Source organism: Struthio camelus, chromosome 12, assembly GCF_040807025.1.
Source record: "Struthio camelus isolate bStrCam1 chromosome 12, bStrCam1.hap1, whole genome shotgun sequence".
NCBI lineage: Eukaryota > Metazoa > Chordata > Aves > Struthioniformes > Struthionidae > Struthio > Struthio camelus.
In genome coordinates, this window is record NC_090953.1 from 8,487,703 (window position 1) to 8,507,230 (window position 19,528).

The following is a 19,528-nucleotide window of genomic DNA, read 5'->3' on the forward strand; positions in this document are numbered from 1 at the left end:
GGCAGACAAAAGCTTCGGCATTTTTCTAAAGGTTATTTGCACAATAGAAATTCCTGAGAAATGCACACTGAGTCTGAGAAATATTAGAAAAGTGAAGGTCAGGAAATGGCTGAAGATCTCAAGGTGTTTTTGTATTTTCTTAAAATATGTGATCCGCAAATCCATATGTTTGACAACTTTCCAAATCTTTCTCATTCCTTCTTCAAGGTCCTTAAACTGTTTATCAGACAGTTATGTCTTTGAGCTTGAACACAGACTGCAGCTGTATGATGGTTTGTTTGGCTATAAAATTCAGTTTGGTCGGGCCGTTCCAAAGTATGATATTATTCTGTGAGGAAAAGTGTCTCTTTCCAAATCGTTGCATGAATAGCTGAATGATTTAAATAGGGAATATCTAGAAGAGTAGGGACTGTCCGCGTTGGAAGATCAGGACTGGATCTGCGAAAGATTTGGCTGAGTGATTAATTTGGGCCTGTGTAGTCTCAAGAAGGTCCTCTTCAACGAGAAGGCCCGGGATGATGAATTTTGTCATCTGCACCGCTGAGCTTCCCCTCTATGACAGCAGACGTTTGCCAGGCAACTAGTTCCCTGTGACGGTGCATTGTGGGGTACCCGTCTATGTCCTTTTCCCTGGCTTCTCTTCTTCCCGTGCTCTGCCTTGTTGGGGCATCCAAAATCATAACTGACCGAAATAATTTTCTGATTGTGGAAACGCTGCAATGTTTCCTCAGAGTCAGGGGCTTTGGTTTGTTTTTTGGGGGCCACATGGGTGATGAAGAGGATGCCGCCAGGTGGTGCGCAGGCTGGCTGGGCTGCAGCAGGAGGGAGGGAGGCGACACTCGACCGAAATGTCATCCCAGCACACAGATGGAGCAGGCTAACTGGGAGGCGATCAGTCTCAAAAGTTTGCTTTGTCCTAAAGTCTTGGTGTGAGAATGAAAAATGCATTATTTAACATCTAAGACTCTTTGCAAACGTCTGCAGCGTCAGCACTCGATAACGTTCAACTGTCTGGTCGTCTCCAAAATCCGTGTTTGACCGTCTGTGTCTCAGTCTCTTTTCTCCCCATCGCTGACCTGCCTCTCAACAAACACGATGAATGTGCGTGCCGTTCCAGATTGGACGCGCTTCTCCTGCAGGCTTTGCAGTATTTGAGCGCAGATTTCTTTTGCCTTATTTAGTTTCAGAAAAAAGTTTTGTTTTGTCTGTCCTTACAAATGCCAGAAACATAAAAAATTTTAAAACACTTGGCAAAAAGTTGATTTTCTTAAAGAAAGGAACAATTTAAGCTGTAATTATTCCCTTTTTTTATCTGATGAATTTATTAACTCCAGTGTTTAGTGACAAAAAGTGGGGTTTGATTTGTTTAAGAGATGGCACATTTTTTTCCTTCCATGTGCTGCTCCATTAATTCCTATCAGAGCCGCAGTTTAGAATGGTAGAAAGCCTCAGTATTTCTGCAGATTGCATCATTTTCAGTGTTTCATAACTCTATGGCAAATGTAATTTGAAACAGATAACAATAGTGCTGTCTGTTTCAGCATAACCATGATTTCCTTGTCATTAAGAGGTCTGTTAGCGGGTGGAGGAGGAGGAGTTTTATCTGAATGAGTTAAAGATCATATGGTGCAGTTGAGCACTTTTTTTCCTTTTTTTTCTTTTCTTTTTTTTTTTTCCCCCATCCCTGGAAATCTGCAGCACTGGACTTTGGTTTGGATATGAAATGATTGGTTCGTTTCAAACTCCTGGCTGCACAAAACCACGCAGCGTTTCCAGATGTTTTCAATAAGGAGCCCAGAACTGTCGCATCAGCAGCCAATGGATAGGGCTGCTCGTCGGGTCTCTTCTCCATTTTGAGCAACTCTCATAAAAGGAGAGTGGGGAGGAGAGAAAGCAAGAATTATTTACTCCTTTTTTTTTTTTTTTTTAAATCTTTATCCTCTGATAGTCTGGTGCATTGTGTTTGTGCCCACGTAAATATTGCATATTGTGTAAACATGCATATAGTGTTCAGGGGACTGCCTTAAGTAGATATACAAAAGAAACTGGAAACCTTTGTTCTGCTCTGTCCCGGCTGGGTGTGTATCCTGCGTCTCCTCTGCGTGTGCAGTGCGTGCGTGTATGTAAGAGTATATGGAAGACGAGATTTCCAGACTGAAACAATGCAGCAAAAGCCCCACCTAACGTAGGAGGAGGGTGATGGTCCCCCAAGCGGGAGTGTGTCTGGCACATTATCTTCTGTCTGTTTATATTAGGGTTTTTTTTCCCCCCTCCCCAAACAGTAAAGTCTGGAAATTAAAATGAGGTGGACTTAGGGTGTCTGTAGTCGTCACTGGCCTCCTGATCTTGGCTCTGAGTCAGGAACATAACCGCAGCAAACCTCTCGGAACAAATTAGGGATTTAGAAGCTTTAATTGAAAAGAAAAAGAGAGGAGAAAGAAGGGCTTTTTTTTTTTTTTAATAGCAGTTTATTTGTTTGGTTTTGTTGATCATTTCACTCTGTGGTTGAAGGTGTAGAGGAGTTGAATTGGATCAACTGGCAGTTGTCCCTTAATCCTCGCTGTATCACAACGGTAATTACGGGTGAACGCAGGTCGTCGTCTTGGTTCACAGGCAGGGCACGGCCGTGCATCAAAACTTTCTCAGTTCCCCCTCAGGTGTGGGCAGCCTGTGGCTTTGAGCCACGTGCTTCTCGCGAGCGGTTCGAGTGCGGTTGCCTCGCTCCGTCGCGTGACCAGCGCCGGGGCTGTCCCCGGGCTGTCCCCGTCTTTGCTGGGGTGGGAGGGCAGCCGGTCTCCGATGTCGCTGGGGTTCCCAGGACGCAGCTCGTTGCCCTGAGAAGGCATGTTTTGGGTCACTCGTGGCTGTTGACCGTACGAAGATTTTGGCGCGTTGGGAAAGTTGGCCTCCTCTCTTTGCCTTCCCGCTCTGAAGATTGCACATCTCCCAGTGCGTCCCCTTGGCTCCGCTCCTCTTTGGCTGGAGAAGTTTCTCATTTCTCCTGTCCTATAGGACAGGGCAGATACGTTTGCAGCCGCAAAAGATTTGCTGTAGATGCGGCTGCAGATCTGACTTCTCTCACGTCTCTTTGGAAAATCCACTGTGGTAGTTAGTGCTGATGGCTCCCGTTGCAGTCTCGTTCGAGAGGTAGGGATCGCTCGAGCTGTGCGAGCTGAACGTTCCCTGCTCGTTGGCGGAGCGGCTCCGCAGTTCGGAGGTGATGCGCGTGAAGTGCAGTGCTCTGACAGCTTGTGCAGTTGTCATTTGGATAAATCCTGGTCTGTGGATGAGTAGAGGCCTTTTATATCAGCAGCCGTCATTAGATTGGTTTGCAAAGAAACTTTAAAAAAAAAAAAAAAAAGGGTGTTGCATGATGTAAAATTGGAATGTCATTAGGGCGCAGTGACTGCCACAAACTCCTTTACCTGAACTAGATTCACGATCTTTGTTTATAGGTTCCTGTCTTGTAAATTTAGGTTTGAGGAAATCCCAGCCTTATATGGTAGCGTTTGCAGGGCTGGAATGCTGTCACAGCCATTTCTGATTTCTCATCTCCATGGGCACATGATTGCTGGGATTCATTACTGGTGGAGAAAACTGATGGCTCCAGAAAGTCCCCCGAGTACTACCACATTTTGTGTGTGTCCTAATACTGAAAGCAGAAGCTCTATTCGTTACTGAAGAAAGCGGAGTCATTGGCCGGTATCTGGTGCTGGGGGTTGTTGCTGTAAGGGAGGTTCGTAGAGGAGAACCTCCTCAGTGCAGCTGGTTGTGCTGTAGATGAAGCTTTGGGTTGTGTAGGAGAGACTGGGACCTAATGAAAGCGGGGTAAGATACCTCGCATTGACTAGGTAAGAGCATACCTGCATCATTTATCCTGGAGGAGCTGAAACGCTCTAAATTCACAACCTACTCCATTGGGTGTTGACTTGTTCAGATAGCGATGCCAAATGGTGGACCTCTGCGTGGTGGCTGGTTATTAAGCCATTCTGCAGCCTTAGAAAAGGGTGCCCTTGTCAGCTTGCTAAGGGAATCTGTTAAATCTTCAGGGTAACTTGGTGGCTTTTGCATAATCTTACAGGTTGGGAGTACTGTATGCAGGATAGCCCCAAATAAGAGTTTACATTAATATAAAATCCCTTTTTTTCAGTGTTTTACCAAATGTGTGCGTTTGGGAATCAGTTCATATGCTACTAACAGCCAGAAAAGTGGATAGCACTGGACGGAGAGGAGCTTAAACGTCCACTCGTAGCAGTCAGGAAGATTTCTGGTTTTAGACATTCTTCGGAAGAATCTGCTTGCATTCAAATGCAGAAGACTCGGTTTTTATCTGTTTCGGAAGGATGCAGGATTGAGTCGTCTTTGCCAGAACTGGAGCTGGCGGTTACAAAGCGCCTTATACAACTAAGGGGACTTGGGCCACTGAGCCATTCCCTAAGGGGCTGTATGAAAAGACTTAGAAATCCTTAACTAAACTCTATTAATAGAGCGAATCCCAACAGCAGGAGATGTGCCAGATCACTAGGCACTGGTCACAAATGCCTTTTTAGCTTGACAATTAAATGTTGATTTGTTGTTGGCATTTCCGCTGTTCGCAGCCCCAGCTTTGCAACACAGGTTAAACGATTTCCGACGTTTCCATCTCTCCGTCCAGAAAAGCAGCAAGTTGTGCTCCGTAGAAACTCCTGCATTTGAATCCAGCTGCAGAAAACCTCCCTTTCCCCTTCTCCTTTTTTTTTTTTTTTTTTTTTTTTTTTACCACCCCCGTTCCCTTTTGAATCTATGAATGAGGGAATGTCTAAAGCCAGGGAAGTATGGAAAGATTTTTCTCCCTTGAGAGGTCAGGGTGGGGTGGAAAGTGAAGGGGGCTGCGAGGGGGCAGCTGAAAACAGGAAACCATGTGGCAGTATGCATGCAGGGCCCAGCTGATGTGAATGAGCTATTGAGAGGGGGGAGAGCCTCTCTGACTAGCCCAGCAGGAAAAAGACTCAGAAACTTTGTTGTTAAAAAACAAAACCAAACCCTCTGCCTTTCAGCTTAAAGCAAACGAGAGAATTATGTTTCCCCGAAAGCAAGTTCCTGGGGTCTTTGGCTCATCCTTCTGTGTCTTAAACCTAGAAGAAAACTGAAAATGGCTGATTTCCTCCCCCTCGCCCCCCCCCCCCCCAAACTGATTAAATCATAAGTTTCCATTCCGGTTTGGGGGAAGCTTTGAGACTGCAGTTCTCTGTCTTTCATTCACCTGGCCTGGGGGAGAGGGAAGAACAGTCGTTTTTTCCTCTCCTAACTGCTCTGAAAATACATACCTTCGCTTCTCACGCCTTTGGACTGCGCGAACATACTGAGCGGCTGAAGCCTGAGGTGGAAGAAGCTGGAGAGGGAAGATTGTTGCTTTTTCTCCCCCTCCTCCCCTTTTTTTTTTTTTTTTTTTCTGTCTCTGAAAAGATGAATCATGTTCCCACAACTGCAAAGACGCTTTTTAAAAGCTCAGCGAACTCTAGTGCAGTACTAAAAAGGCAAGTAGTGACATCCCAGTCCAAATCAGGAGGGAGTGGCTTTATTTCATTATTTTCTTTCCTTTTGCCCTGTGCTGTCATTAGAAATTTCAGCTTAACGCAAAACCGAGCCCTCCTGTCTGGTGAACAGTGGACTAACTCTAAAAGGAGGAAAGTACCTTCTTTTTTTTTTTTTTTTTTAATTGTTTCCTTCACATCCAGGCACACTGAAAGAAAAAACCCATTGGTGAAAGTATTTACTTTGGATATGGTGATTAGCTTTTTTTTTCCTCCCCCCTGCATTAGACACGTCGTGGCTGAGCCTACCTTTGTTTTCCCCTCTTGGAGTGTCAGGGTTCCAGTTGCACACATCTGGCTTTTGATCTCCTTTCTTTCAAGAAGTTCATTCTGGTGCTTTTCGGATATCAAAATTGCCTGGAAAACTTTTTTTTTTGGTTATTATTAATACAACAGGAAGGCTGGTACCATTCTTAGCAGTTTCAAAAAAAAATCATATACATAAGCTCTCTCAAAATATCTTCTGTTTGCTATAAATTCCTGCGCTGCCTGCGACTTGTTCCAAGAAGACTTTATCAACCAGTCGCAGCTCTGGGATTTTCTTTTTCCTGTTAAGAGAATTGGACAGGCTGATGTGAATCAGAGAGTGCTGAGACGCAGGGACTCCTCTGGACACATATGTGAGAGGTTTGGAGCATATGCCTTGACGAGTTTATCCTGGAGTTCATGGTGGGCTCTGCTCCTAACGTTTTGCCTCTGGTTGCATTTTCCTGGACAAAATGTACGAACGCCACAAGAGGCGATACAGCCTGTGCGACATTTCCAAGGTGGACAGGACTGTAGATGTTGTGTTGTTAAAGGTATGGTGTTGCTTGTTTACACTTCTTTATGTGCTGCTTCCGCGTCTTGAACTCATCCATCTATTCGCCGTCGTAAAGGTACCTGCAGCTGGGCTCTGCAGAGACAGGGAGCAGGTGGAGATCTTATCGGTCAGCGTGTAGAGGTTTTGGGGTGTTAACATTTGGCATGAAAAGGTTTGATATCATCCCTGTGACCAAATTACCTCTTGTAGCATGTGATCGGATATTCTTTCTGAGAGCTCTGTTTGGCTGTCTTCCCTGTCCCCTCGTCCTCTGCCATTAAACAGTCCCACCCTCTTTTGCAAACTTCACAAACTGCAGGTGCTTTTTGTGGGCAAGTCGCCTTTTGGCTAAGGATTTTCCTTTCCACCGGTCAGTTTTTGGATTGGACTGTGTGTGTCCCCTGAAAGATGGATTCTGCCAAAAAAGGCACGATGGATCCTCTCGTCAGTTCTGTTTGCCTGTGCTTTTTGGTGGTGCTTGAAGGGTGTTGCTGTTTATCTTACAGTGTGAATGTGAATTTTGTCTTAAGATTGGGTAGAGCGAGAGCCAGAAATGGCTCTTGGCTAATTGTCCTAGTGTTCCCTCCTCTAATCTAAAATTAGCAAGTGCTCCACCAAATGGCAAGGTGGCAGTCTGGGAATGTTCTGTCACGGTAACAGCTTTCTGGAGCTCGAGCAGTTTCCTGGCAAAGTGCATGGAAATCGGAAAGCAGCCAAAGTGACTGCATAACACAGCCTGACTTAGATATCCGAATTCATGGGAGAGAATTTCCTTTCTCTCTCTTTTTTGCTGCTTTCCTTTCTTACCTGAGGCGGTGGGTTGCTGTATGATAATGTGGCTTCCTTTTTTATGGTTTTTACTTCGTGCTCTTAGTTTCAAGTACAGATGAAAAAGGAATGAGGTTTTCTATCAGTACATCTAAATATTTTATTTTCAAATGATCCTTGATCTAGTTATCTACGCTAAAATTGGCCTAGTACTCGTTAACTCACATTGTTTGGGAATGAAAGTATTTTTCCCATAAGTCAGCGTGTCCTTTGTTTTCTGGGACCCAAAACACAAACAACCATAACTTGTTTTTTGTATCAGCTGGATTTGTTGACCATTTTCCAACTCTCATGTTAACGATGCTCAGTGCAGTATTCTGGGAGCCCACAGGACTCAATCTCCCGACACCGCCAGGAGCGATTAAAAAGTGAACATGTATTGTACGCATGCCGCTTATTGTGCGAAATGACCGCTTAATTATACTTGGGAAAAGAGCTGGTACCCTTGACAACGTTGGTTGCTTGTATAAAAAACACAATCTTCTTTATAAAGAATATCTGGATGCCTGGGCTGAAATGTAATTCACTATAATTATCTGACTTCAGTACTTCTGAAGTCATCAGTTCCCTAAATTAGTTTTTGTTCAGCAAAGCTTAGATTTCAGAACAAAATATGACTCTTGTTAGTTCCCACTAGTATTTTCCTAATTGAGTTTCAAAACTGTGGGTTATACTGTCTGTTCCTGCATATGACTCAGTGTCCATATATGTGTGCATATGTGCACACATTGCTTCACAGAATGTAGACTATAAATAGAGCAAATGTTTAAAATAGAGGGGTGCTAGTGAGAGCTACCATTATAATTTTGATTTTGATCTTAATTTGTAGTCATTCTTCATGTTTTATTCTACTTTCTCTAACATACCCAGTAGATGAGACTAAATTTTGGTGATCTAGGGATGTAAGCCAACAATAGGCTGAGTCAGTGACAGTCACATCTTTTGACGTTAATGGGAGTTGGATCAGACCCTTAAGCAGGGAGCTGGGGGGATGACAGTTCTTAAGAATTAAAATACTTACATAAAACTGCTCTATCTAGATCACTGTTTTGGTGGCAGAGTTTCCTAAGTGTCAAGTGTCGAAAAGCAAATAAATATCTTAACAACAAAAGCAAAACCAAATAGAACCCGTTAGCAGTGTTTGATCTGAGTGAAAGTGTAACAAGATACCTAGGGAGCACCAAATAGCTTTTGTTTTGTCCTGTTGATTGATTCTTACAAGACTTCTTTTATTTGAGTGGTAGGTGCCTATGCTCTTTGCCTCATTTTAACCTGGGGAAGTCCATAACCGTGGCAGGACAAAAAAACAGCTGGTGGAGAAGGGAATTGGAACAAGCTGGGAACAAAGATGATCTTATATCCTTTCAGTTACTATATGTTTATAGGTGATATTTTATTTGCCTTGGTTGCATCTGTTCTTCGATAAAGTTGCAAAGGAACTTTGGTTCCTACCAACTGTTCTGTAGGGCACGCGTCTTCTGAAGGAGCTCTGTCTTGAGGCTAAAATTGTCATGTTTAGATTGTGCCTGAAGCAGTGGCTTGTAAAGTTACCAAAAAAGCTTCGGCAATTTTGGGACCTGACAGGTGTTTCTTCCTCTTTCTCATGTAAGAAAGCATTGATCAAGAGGCAGCAGGTAAATCAGTGTTCTAGCCTTCATGCTGGAGGTAGGACTTCATCTTTACCGTAGCTCGTTATGCTGCTGCTGTAGCACCTGGAAAGGTGGTTGGTAAGGCAGGTGAATCAGCCATTGCTTTAGTTTCCAGTTCCGGAAGCAAGAGGCAAATGGATTATTCCTTTGTGAATGGAATCGTGAAGTTAAACGCATATCAGAATAAACCTTGAATTCCAGTTACACGTAGAAATTGCTTACGTGAAAGTGATATCCTATGGGAAATTTTTAGGGACAGTGAAAGAAGAGTTAAGATTTGCATTAAAATTGAAAAAGAATTCACTGTATTATGTCTGTATATTAGATAAAGCTATAGCTGCAGTTAAAGTAAAAAGCTTTTCTTTCCGCTATTTTTGTTCTTTGATGGATATTTCTAATCTTTCCTACTGTTAATTAGTGCAGAGTATGGTGTACAAGTACCTAATGATACACCAAGCAAGCTAAAATTACTATACTAAATATTTTCCTACCTGTAGTAGTATCTGCTTTTAGCTGCAAGGTAGAATTTAGCTTGGAAGCTGGAAAAAAAAAAAGAGAAAGAGAGAAATGGAAACTTGTGGATTTAGGGCAAAGTTAAAACAATATGGAAGACGGATGAATCTCTAGAGTTTTGCTAGGAAATGAAAGTTGAAATTGTCTGGTTCCTTCTTCTCTGAAAATGATTCGTGTTGATTAATACTGCTACCACTGAGGTTGACAACTGCAAACTTTTTAAATAGTGGAATTTTTCCCAAGGGGTAGGTGTGTTTTCTTTATTGTGAAATGGAGGTGCGATCAGAATAGTTAAAATAAAACCAGAGCAGGGAGGAAAGAGGACTTTTCCATGGTTGTTTCCCTTTCTGCGTTTTAAAGTTACGCTAGGGCAAAGCTTCGGCAGCTGGCGCTGGTCACAGGCGGTTGCTTTTGGAAAGGGGTGCCGGTGCTGCACAGGGGCACTGCTGCCTGGTGGGCACCTTTGGGGCTACGCAGCGCATAGGTGAGCAGCGTCGCGCCTGTGCGCGGCGCTTGCCGAAAACGGTGCCTTTGGCAGCGTTTGTCAAGGCAGCTGCTGGGCGGATGCCGAAGGACTCTCTTGGAAGGAGAGCCGTCACCTCTTGCACTGGTGCAGCTCCTGGCAAGAGGAGTGCATGCGAATACGGCAGTGTCCAGCCTTCTAAAACAGGTGTTTGGAGCGAGCTCTCTTGCCTACGGCTGCAGCAGGTTTTGAAATGCCTCCCCTGCAAGCGGGCAGGCGTTGCACAGGGCTGCGCATCCCGCCGGGATGTTGGATAACTCTGCGGCGAGGGCTCGAGGGCTCGGTGGGCAAAGAGAAAGGAAGGAAGAGCCTCGGGGAGGTCTGGAAAATGGACAGTCTCTGCTCCAGCTGAGGGAAATAAGAGCTGATGGTCACTAATTGTTCCCACATGATAGGAAACACAGCAGCCCCTTTTGTCTAGCAGATTGCTTAGTGTCTTCCTTTTCTTAGGCAAAGAGGCTTCTATGTTCAGTCACTTCAAGTTTCAAATTAAATGTCTGCAGGAAAACGTCTCTTGAGAGTCAGGAAATACATACGTGTGTGCTCAGAGAGCAAAATCAAACAGTCTAATGCTGGCAAGTCCAGTCAGTGTCTTAAAGCCCTCTCTGAACATTTAGTCTGCTAATGTTTCACAGGCAAACAAAAAATCCTTTGGGATTCGCTTTTTAGTGTCTGGGGATGTGCTTCCATGATTCATTCAGCATCTTAGCTGCAGATAAACACAGACTTCTGCATGGAAAAATAGCTGGTTCCCTCCTGGCAGTCTTTCAAAAGCTGCATATTGAAACTCTGTTCCCAGGGAGTGTTTCCTATTCCCTTCTGCCATCTAAACGCCGCTGCGTCCTCCGTGCTCCAGCCACAAAGATTCGGGATGCCCAGAAGCCACGGGCTGTAATCAGTGCGGGCAGTGAGGGAAGTGTGGGCTTTTTAACGTCTTCCGTGGTCATCCACCTGCTGTCCTGTTGACGGACTTTTTTTAGCAAAACGGGGAAGAAGGGCGGAACGGTTTTGTTATGTATGATGCATATGGGTCTGTAAACTCCTGAGACAAAACCATTTCTGATTACCTCTCTTGTGGATTTGTCACCCCTAGAAGTTGAGGTACTTTATGTTATAACTATCTCCTCAACAGCCTTTAGTGTCTGTAGCTTCTTCACCAGTCCTGGGCAACTATAAGCAGGAGGATGAGGCTAGAGAAGAGGGAGTCCAGTAATGAATCTTCAGCCGTGGATAGCGGTTTTTATGTTTTCAGTGTGTTTTAAGTGTATGTGGACCACCCGAGAGCATGCTGTAAACCTCCCTCAAATCCTGTCTGGTCTCTTTGGAATAGAGAATACTTGTATATCGTGGTGGTTTCCTTCGTTTGTATTTTGATGATGATGATTGTTATCCCTGAATTAGAGCTACTTAAGGTATTACTACTTTATTTTGTACATAGTCAGGTATATCTACAGCAGTATATTAAACCTCACTGTTACTCTTTCATTACTTTTTGTTGTAGAAAAAACAGACCTTTTCAGTACTTGGCAAAGTCACAGGACAAAGGATAGAGCTGGCGGGGTAATGGGAAAAATATTCAAATCTTTTTTGAAAAAATGCCAATGTCTATAATGCATTTTCAGTAAATGACTCAACTAGTTCTATTAGAGGCAAAAAATATAATGTGAATTCAGCCTAGTTTAATTCATTCTATCACCAATCACCTGATAGGCTCTGAACACTCTCTTAAGTCTTCTGATTTTTACTTTCCCTCTGCTGATTACCGTTTTGTTGAACAGGACACTTAGTTACCATTTTCCAGTAGTGGATATCAATATAAACTGGGAGAAATTCCTTTAAATTTGGTGGAGCCACATTGGTGTACGTGTAAGGAAGGTCATACTCAGTTCAAGAGAAAGTAAGGTGCAAACCATTAAGGAGTTTGATTTTTATATCTGAAATGAGTGGTTTCTTCATTTGTATGAATTTAGGCAAACTGGCATTTATACTACTATGTGTGTTCAGACTGAACCTCTGAATTTGCCTTTAAGAAAATGTTAGATATCTGCTCCAAAGAAGGTTCTACTTTGGCTTGAAAGAGAAAAAGAATTTTAGGGTGATATTTATTGATTCCAGCAGTAGTGCTCTTTTATGACTGAAAAGTATGTGCACACCCTGTAATGAAGTTTAATTGCTAGAGACTGGACACCTCCTCAGCCGTGCCAACAGGGCAAGTTCTTTGATTAAACAAATCTGAAATGTAATCTACTATCTGTGCAGCAGTTAAAACTGAACATCTTTATTTACTTTGAAAAATAAGAAATCATTCTTCCAAGTAATTGCTTGCAAAACCCTTTCTCAAACTTCAGATTGCCTGTCTACTGCCTCTCTTTCCTTCTCCACCCCTCACTTAATGTGTGTGTAATATGTCCGCTAGTGAAGATACTACAGCAAAGCCTGTATAGGTGTGTGTATGTGCAGTAAGATGGTGTGGGGCAGCAGAAGAAGGGGGAAGATGGGCATGCAAGTGTGGGCATATGAATATGTTGGGTAGGGGAGCGGGGAAGGCTGGGATCTTGGATCTGCGCGTGCATCAGGGTCTAATGGGGCCTTAGATGCATGTCTGTACAAGGGTCTAATGAGCAGAGGCAGGGAACGGCAAGTGTCCATCAGTGCATGTATGCCCAAGAAAGGTAGCCCGTAATAAGCCTGGAAGCGGGGAGGGGTGTCACGGGCGTCACTCGAGGCCTCCCACCAGTAGAGCACAAGGATCCCTTTGCCCCTCCTAGGAGTCTCTGGCTTGTTTTTCTCCTTTGCAGACTCTCTTTGCTCCTTCCCTGTCTCCTCCAGCAAGCACTACTGGCCTAGGAAGGTCACGGCATCCTTGCTGTTGGAGGATTTTAAGGGCAAGTTGGCCTAAGGCCTCTCAGATTATAGCTGAGCCTGACTTGGAGCAGCAGGAAAGGACTAGCTGACCTGTCAAAGGCCCTTCCAACCCCACTTCGTCATTGCAGAAGTATGGAGGAGGACAAAACTTAACGAAGAAAAATCGTGCTGTAGAAAGGAGCTGACAGAACTCAGAGAACAGTGTGTTGATTGCGAGAGGTGGCTAGGAGGAGGTCACTGAGACGCTGGCAAGAGCCACCTCGGTTGACGGGCAAGGGGAACGCAGCCAGATGGGAGAGGAACTCCAGACAGCAATTGTAAATAATGAGTTCCAGGATCTCCGCGACGCAAGGGAGAAGGACGTGGGTCGTTAGTCAAAGCAGCCAGTCGGGTCAAGGGTAGGAGATTCTTGGTTTCCTTTAAGAAAAAGGAAGAGGCAGTGCATCTTGTGTCATGGGAGAAGCAAATGAGAAAACTAAGAGGGTGATCATCTGACAAGGGACCACAAAAAATGGAATAGACCCACTGGGAAATTTGAAAACAAGTTAGAGGCAAAAAGACAATGATGAAGATGCTCTATCGGAGAGAGAGGAGGAAAAGGAAATTACTTTAGAAGAGGAGAGGGAAGGAGAAATGTTTTTGTCATCTGAAGACAAAGTGATGTATTTCAGCAGCTTTCTTTTACATAAAACATGTGAGATCCTTGTGTTGAGGCAAGCGAGGAGGAGTGAAGCAAACCTCTGGATTTGGTGAAGCGGGGCATGGGATTGTCCAAACGAGATTTGCCAGTGTTTGAAAAAACAGGATTTCAGCTAGGAAGACGGCTGAGCTGCTGAAGGAGAGAGAGCGTGTCGTGGCAAGGGGGTTTCCAGAGGCAACCGATTGTAGACAAAAGTGGTAGAAAATGTATGCTGGATTGGGCCAAGGGCAGTCAGACAAACTTTAGAATCAAGATGTTGGATAAAACATCCCAAGTGAGGAAAAGTAAAGCACAGGCATAGCCAACATGCAGGGAGAGAGGGCTGAGAGCAGATCAGTCATCAGTGCTGAAAGACTGGAAGTCACAGAGAGGTTGAGGGATGGGCTGAGATGATAAGGGCTGATGTTGAAATAAACCATGTGATGTATGTGTTAGTGTTAAAATGGATTTCCCCCCGTTTTCTAACATAACCATCATTGGAGTTGATGCAAACATGCAAAGTCAAACACACACACAGCGCTTCTGGTTCTCGCAGCGTCTTGAGTACCTCGGTAGCCTGCATTTCAACATTATCAAAGCTCCTTTCTATCTTTAAGGTAATTATTTTTACAGCAATATGCGTGGTAAGGAATCACTATTCTGTAGATAGTGAACCAAGGCATAAAACAGGTGAATCTTGCCTGCAGTCACGCTACAAGTGGAGCTGAGAATTGAACGCAGGTCTGCTGAATCCTGAACAAGTAGCTTAAACATAGGCTCGTCCTCCCTCTGAGCGCGCCTGCCTTGGGCATGAGTCACCTTGATATGATACGTGCCACTGAGAAATGAGGTTTTGGGCTCATCTGATTGGTTTCTTTAGTGGTGTTAAAAAATATCGTAATTTACTTTTGAGATCCTTGTTATTGGGACAAAATTAAGCCTGTAACTTTATAGCTGCTGCTCAATACAGAACTATGTTTTAGAAGAGGCTAGCTAGGACGTGGGAGAGGGTAACCTTTCTATGATTTGGTGTTGTCTGTTCTTTCAGATAAACCGTGAAAGCTGGTGTTCATTAGAGCCATGTCCCGATTCTTCACTGCTGGAGCCAAGGCGGACCCGGGAGTCTCCAGGTGAGCCGTGTGTGTTGCAGGGGTGCTTCGTCCCCAGGTCACCGTGCACAGGGCAGAACTGCAACCCAGGGATCCTCTTGACTTGCAAGCCTTCTCCTCACTGTTTCTTACCTTTTTGTTTTTTCCTCCTTTTTTTTCCACCTCAACCTTGAGGGGAAAAATATATAAACAAAAGAAAATGTGTAATGAATCTGTAAGGCGTCATTGTTAGCTTATGGCTGCTGTAGCGTTTGTCTTGTAGTGAGTTGTATGGCATGTCGCCTTCTTAAGTAATTATGCATTTAAGGTATTTTGGACAGTATTTCAATTTGTTAATAAAATTGAAAGGTCTGTCAGGGAACACAGACATGTGGTGCAAATGTGAGAATAGGAAAAAAAAAAAAACCCAGAAACTTAGACTCCTGCATCCATATTTAGATCCATATAAGTGGTTTGGTTTTTGTTCCTCCCCCCCCCCCCCCCAAAAAAAAAAAAAAAAAAAGGCCTCATGATTTCCAGGCTTCAGGAAGCAGAAAGGTTGTTCAGAGTCATCTTTCCCACACCCTGCCCATCAGCACTGTTGAGCTCACTGCCATGCATGCTGGCTAGCATCCCCTGTCTGTTCCATGGGGACAGAAAATCTTGCCTGGCAAGTTTGAAAGAGAGGTTGATGTCAAAGATAAGAAAAAAAGTGTTTCCTTTCATTGAATTATGCGTGTTTTAAAACAAACAAAGTGGAGTAAGCTATCAGGGCCATTAACGGTGACTTTGAGAGGACTTTTCATAGATTAGACACTTCCTTTGCTTTCATTGCAGCAATTAGAGTGGGGGTCTCACCTGAACCTCCTTCAATTTATGTAAGACATTAGAGAGAAAAACAGAGGGTAAATCACTGAGTGTCGATGTGAAATTCAAACCTAATCTGTTCAAATTATAGGCCAGGGAGTGATATTGTGAAGGATTTATGCTAGGTAAAAGTTTTAGCTCCATCAAAGTGAACTAAACACTTTTTCACTTTAAAAAAAAAAAAAAGCTGCGCTTAGAACAGTCATGCACAATGAGTATCTTTTTCAGGAGTGTTTTAGAAGATAACTTGCAGTATTGCATGTTGCTTCTTTTCTTCTTGTTTCCCTGGGTACTGCTTGCCTCGGAGTGTGATTTTCTATTCTTCAGGCTAGAGTTAATGTATTCCATTTGACTGCAAAATGTCATATGTGCATTTGGCGTGCCAAATATATTATCATATAGTTATATAGATCAATATTAATTGTATATTTACTGATCAATACAATATTATGATATATGTTATATAAGCAGGTAACTATACATAAATATATATTAATGGTTATATGCGTGTGTGTCTGTGATGCATAAACAAAATGAGGCAGTTTTTTAAGATGACAAAGGAAATGTGCTCTCCTGTCTGACTGAAGTATTTGGAAAGATCTCAGGTTCTGCAGATTCTGTCCTTTCTTGTAGTGATATAGTTACTGCCTACCCATACCTGAGGCTGCCGTGCGTTGCTGTGCCCTGGAGTGAGCTCTGGTGCTGAAAGTGTAAAGACCGCAAAGAAAAGTCTTGCAACGTGCAACAGAGATAAAACCCTTAGCGTTTGCAGTGTAACTACAGCAGCTGTAGCTTTTCATTTTTCATTAATGCTTTTGACAGCAGAGGAGTGTAGGTGTGTAGATAGCAGCACGGAATTAGAGGACTTGGCCCCTAGACTTAGTCTTGGAGGACTTAAGGCTTTGGAAAATGTACATAAAAAGTTGTTTGGAAGCTTTATTCCTAAAAGTTTTTACTCTGTAATTTGTTTGCCTCTGTGCAGAAATGTGATACCATTGTCATTTCATTTTCATGCGCATCTTTAGAGAGAACCAGATAAGTGCTGTTGCACTGTAAGTCATGTGTGTGCAGCAAGAAGGCGATAGATGTGTGATAGGAGTCATTCTTCAGGCCCTGTTGTTATGACAGCGCTGTCACCAGGGCTTGTCAGGTCCCGGGTGTGAGAGACGGTGCTCTGGGTTGTGCAACGTGTGCCGCTTAAAACAAACAGCGCAAACCCAATGAGATAACCGAGAGAAGGAAAACACAAAAAAACCCAGAATAACTGAAAATAAGTGAAGTATCCACTGTAAGTTGGGGGAAGAGAGTTGGGAAATTTAGTTCTCAGCGCAGCTGAGATGAGGCATGTGTGGGGCTCCCCCACCTCTCTCTCCTCCTCATCTTCCTTCCTCGACTTCCCACCCCTTTGTTTCATGTCCTCTTTCCTCTTCCAGCCTGTGCTGTCCCTTTGCTGATCCTGCAGGGCCTTTCCCCGTTGTGATTTATTGTCTGGGTGAGGTATCCGTTCATCGGCGCATCTGGACCGTCCTCACTAGTTTTCCACTGGAACGTGGCTCGAGCCCCTTTGTTTTGCAGTCTGGGCTGTGGACACGCTCAGTCGGCTGCCAGCTGGACTGTCGGCATCCTGGCTCAGGGTCCCTTGCAGCTTCACTGTCTCTTCTTTACTTTTTCCTTTCTTTTTCACCTTCTCCTCTTCCCCCTCCCTTATCCCCCTCGATTATAGAAAAGAAGTTCAGATTTTCCAGGTTTACCGAACGGGGAGAAGGAAGGGGGAACAGGCACGCCGCGTCCAATAACTGCTTTTCCAATTCTCCGTGGTATGGAAACTCCTCTCTGGAACGATGATGTTTCCAACCAGATCCTTTTTCTCAAGCTGAATGACGGAGCCACCGGGAGAGCCCCGCTCCCGTCAGCGGCCGGCCAGCTTTGGGGCAGTGTTCTCCTCGTTCTCTATTTTCTTTCCACTGCCCTCGTTCTCCACGAGAGCTCCCAGGCAGCCGGCGTTTCATGCTCTCCAAGGAGCGCGGATGGAAAGAGAGCGCGCCCGGGCTGTTCCTAGATGGAAGGGCTGGCTGCCTCCGTTGCTCCCTCCCTCCTGCCGTGCTGCGGGCCGAGCCGGTGCTTGCACATCACATCGGCGTCCCTCCGCGACTGGGGGATTTGTGCAGTGCAGCCAGCCCAGTGCCATATGGAGAAGTCTGGTCCTTCACTTATGCGAACATTAAGGCCTCTTGACTTAATTAAGCCTGCTTGTCCTTAGCTTAAATACGCTATTTATCTAGGGCTGAATTTTGAATTACAGTTACTCTAACTTGAGCTTCTGAGAGAGACTGTGTGGGTGGCTTGACAGTGGCCTCGCTGCAGCTGGGGTATATTGTATAGCTGCTGTCAGATACAGTTCTGAACTGAGGCCGGTTAAGGATAGGGAAGGAAAAAAGGTGGCTTCAAGCTACCCTACCTAAATCTGTGTTCATTGTGTTGGTGCGTAAGCTTGACATAGCCAAGGATTGAGTTTGTCAGATGCAATTTAAAACCGAAGCAACGTTTCATTGCCCTGGCTCCTCTCCAGGGAGCTAAACATGTTTTGGTAATATCTGTTTAGGTTAGAGCAGATCGAAAAATAACACCTTTCTTAAAAATGAAAAAAATATATATATGTTTAGCAGAGAGAAAAGAATGTTCCGTTATTGCCAAAATTGTCATTAATGCCTTTGCCTGAAGGCTGAAAAAATGCAACTATAGCACACACTGATGCAAATACATTTCTGTTAAGGTTTTTAGAGAGAAAGGATTTTCTGAATAGCTGTAGTCTATTTCCACTCTGCTAATTACCCAGATCCAGACAGCTAGAAGCATTTTATGGGAAAGACAAGATGCAGTGTGCTTATATTTAAATGTCAGGAGTAATCAGAGCTTGGGAATTTTTAAAAATAAATTAATTCTGAATCTTAAAGTAAAAGCAGCCCTGAAAATCATGCTACTGCTTTGTCAGTCTTAGAAGTATAGACAAAAGAAGCAACAGATGGTCCTGAAGTGCATTAAAACCACCTTGGTTTTAAAAAGTTAGAGGGAATTGTTTGTTTTAAATTGAGAAAGAAAACAAATATCATCGGCTTACGTTCTGCATTTACTGAATATTAATCGAATTTTGTAGTTGCTGCAGTCAATGGGAAGCAACCTGTTATTCTCAACATGGGATACTTAATATGTAGTGTATTTATTGGTGCATCAAACTGCAAGCGTACGAGGCAGTTTAATGGAGAATTTCTGTTTGCACAGTGTACTTCACTGATGCATACAAAGCCTTTAAAAAGAGTTTAAACTCTTGAATAAACTCTTTGAAAATTTCCAGTCATGTTTTTGGGAAATGAACACAATTTTTAAAGCTGTTTTTACTTGTATCTTTAAATCTTTTAATTTACCAAGTATATATGACTGAATGCATGCGTGTAAAGGAAAGCGTCACTATAACTTCTTCTGCTTTGCTCCCTTAGAATGTGAAAACTTCTTGGAGGATGGGCTGAGCCGTGTGTGTGCCTCGTCACAGGAAGTCCTCAAAAGAGAGTCCGGGAGTGAGACTGAGCTCTTCCCCTTGCCTGGTGATGGGATGGAAGATATTGTCTTTGGAAAGGTAGGAAAGTGTGGTTAGGATGCGACTTAAGAAGTTGAGACCTGATTCTATAAATCCATATCGCAAACCCGGTTAATTTTGGTTTCAGTGGTGACTTCTTTCTCTAGAAACCTGGTAGCGATTATCATGAAACAGAATTGATGGGAAGGATTTGGTGACCTATAGTTATGTGCAGCAGAATAGCAAAAACTTTGCAAGCTCCTGATGTTAAAAAGATTAAAGTAATTTTGACTGTCCACGAGTAAATCTGTCATTAGAGGAACAGTTGAAAGAGTAGATTTTCTTGCAAGGTCATTAGGCATTAGGGATAGTGCAGGCGGTGTGAAAGCCACCTTTAACTAATGTAACCAAGATTTTTTTTCTCCTGAAAACAATGACCTCTCCACTGGCACCTTGAGAATCATATACTGTAATTTGCAGAAGAAGCTTTTTTTCTTTTTTTTTTTTATCAATTCAATGCAACTCCCTTAATAGGAAGGAAACACTCACTCTAAATACTTAAAACCAATT

General features: G+C 43.6%; 1 protein-coding gene across 12 annotated transcripts in view; it reads left to right on the forward strand.

Moving 5' to 3' along the window:
* The window catches only part of AKAP13 (A-kinase anchoring protein 13), a 237,025-nt gene that overhangs the window by 155,335 nt on the left and 62,162 nt on the right, over positions 1–19,528 (forward strand). For all 12 annotated transcript variants that reach the window (XM_068957951.1, XM_068957954.1, XM_068957945.1 and 9 more), the window contains 2 exons: positions 14,481–14,562; positions 18,882–19,018. In XM_068957951.1, coding sequence (XP_068814052.1) covers positions 14,481–14,562; positions 18,882–19,018 — 219 coding nt within the window. The remainder of the gene's footprint in view (positions 1–14,480; positions 14,563–18,881; positions 19,019–19,528) is intronic.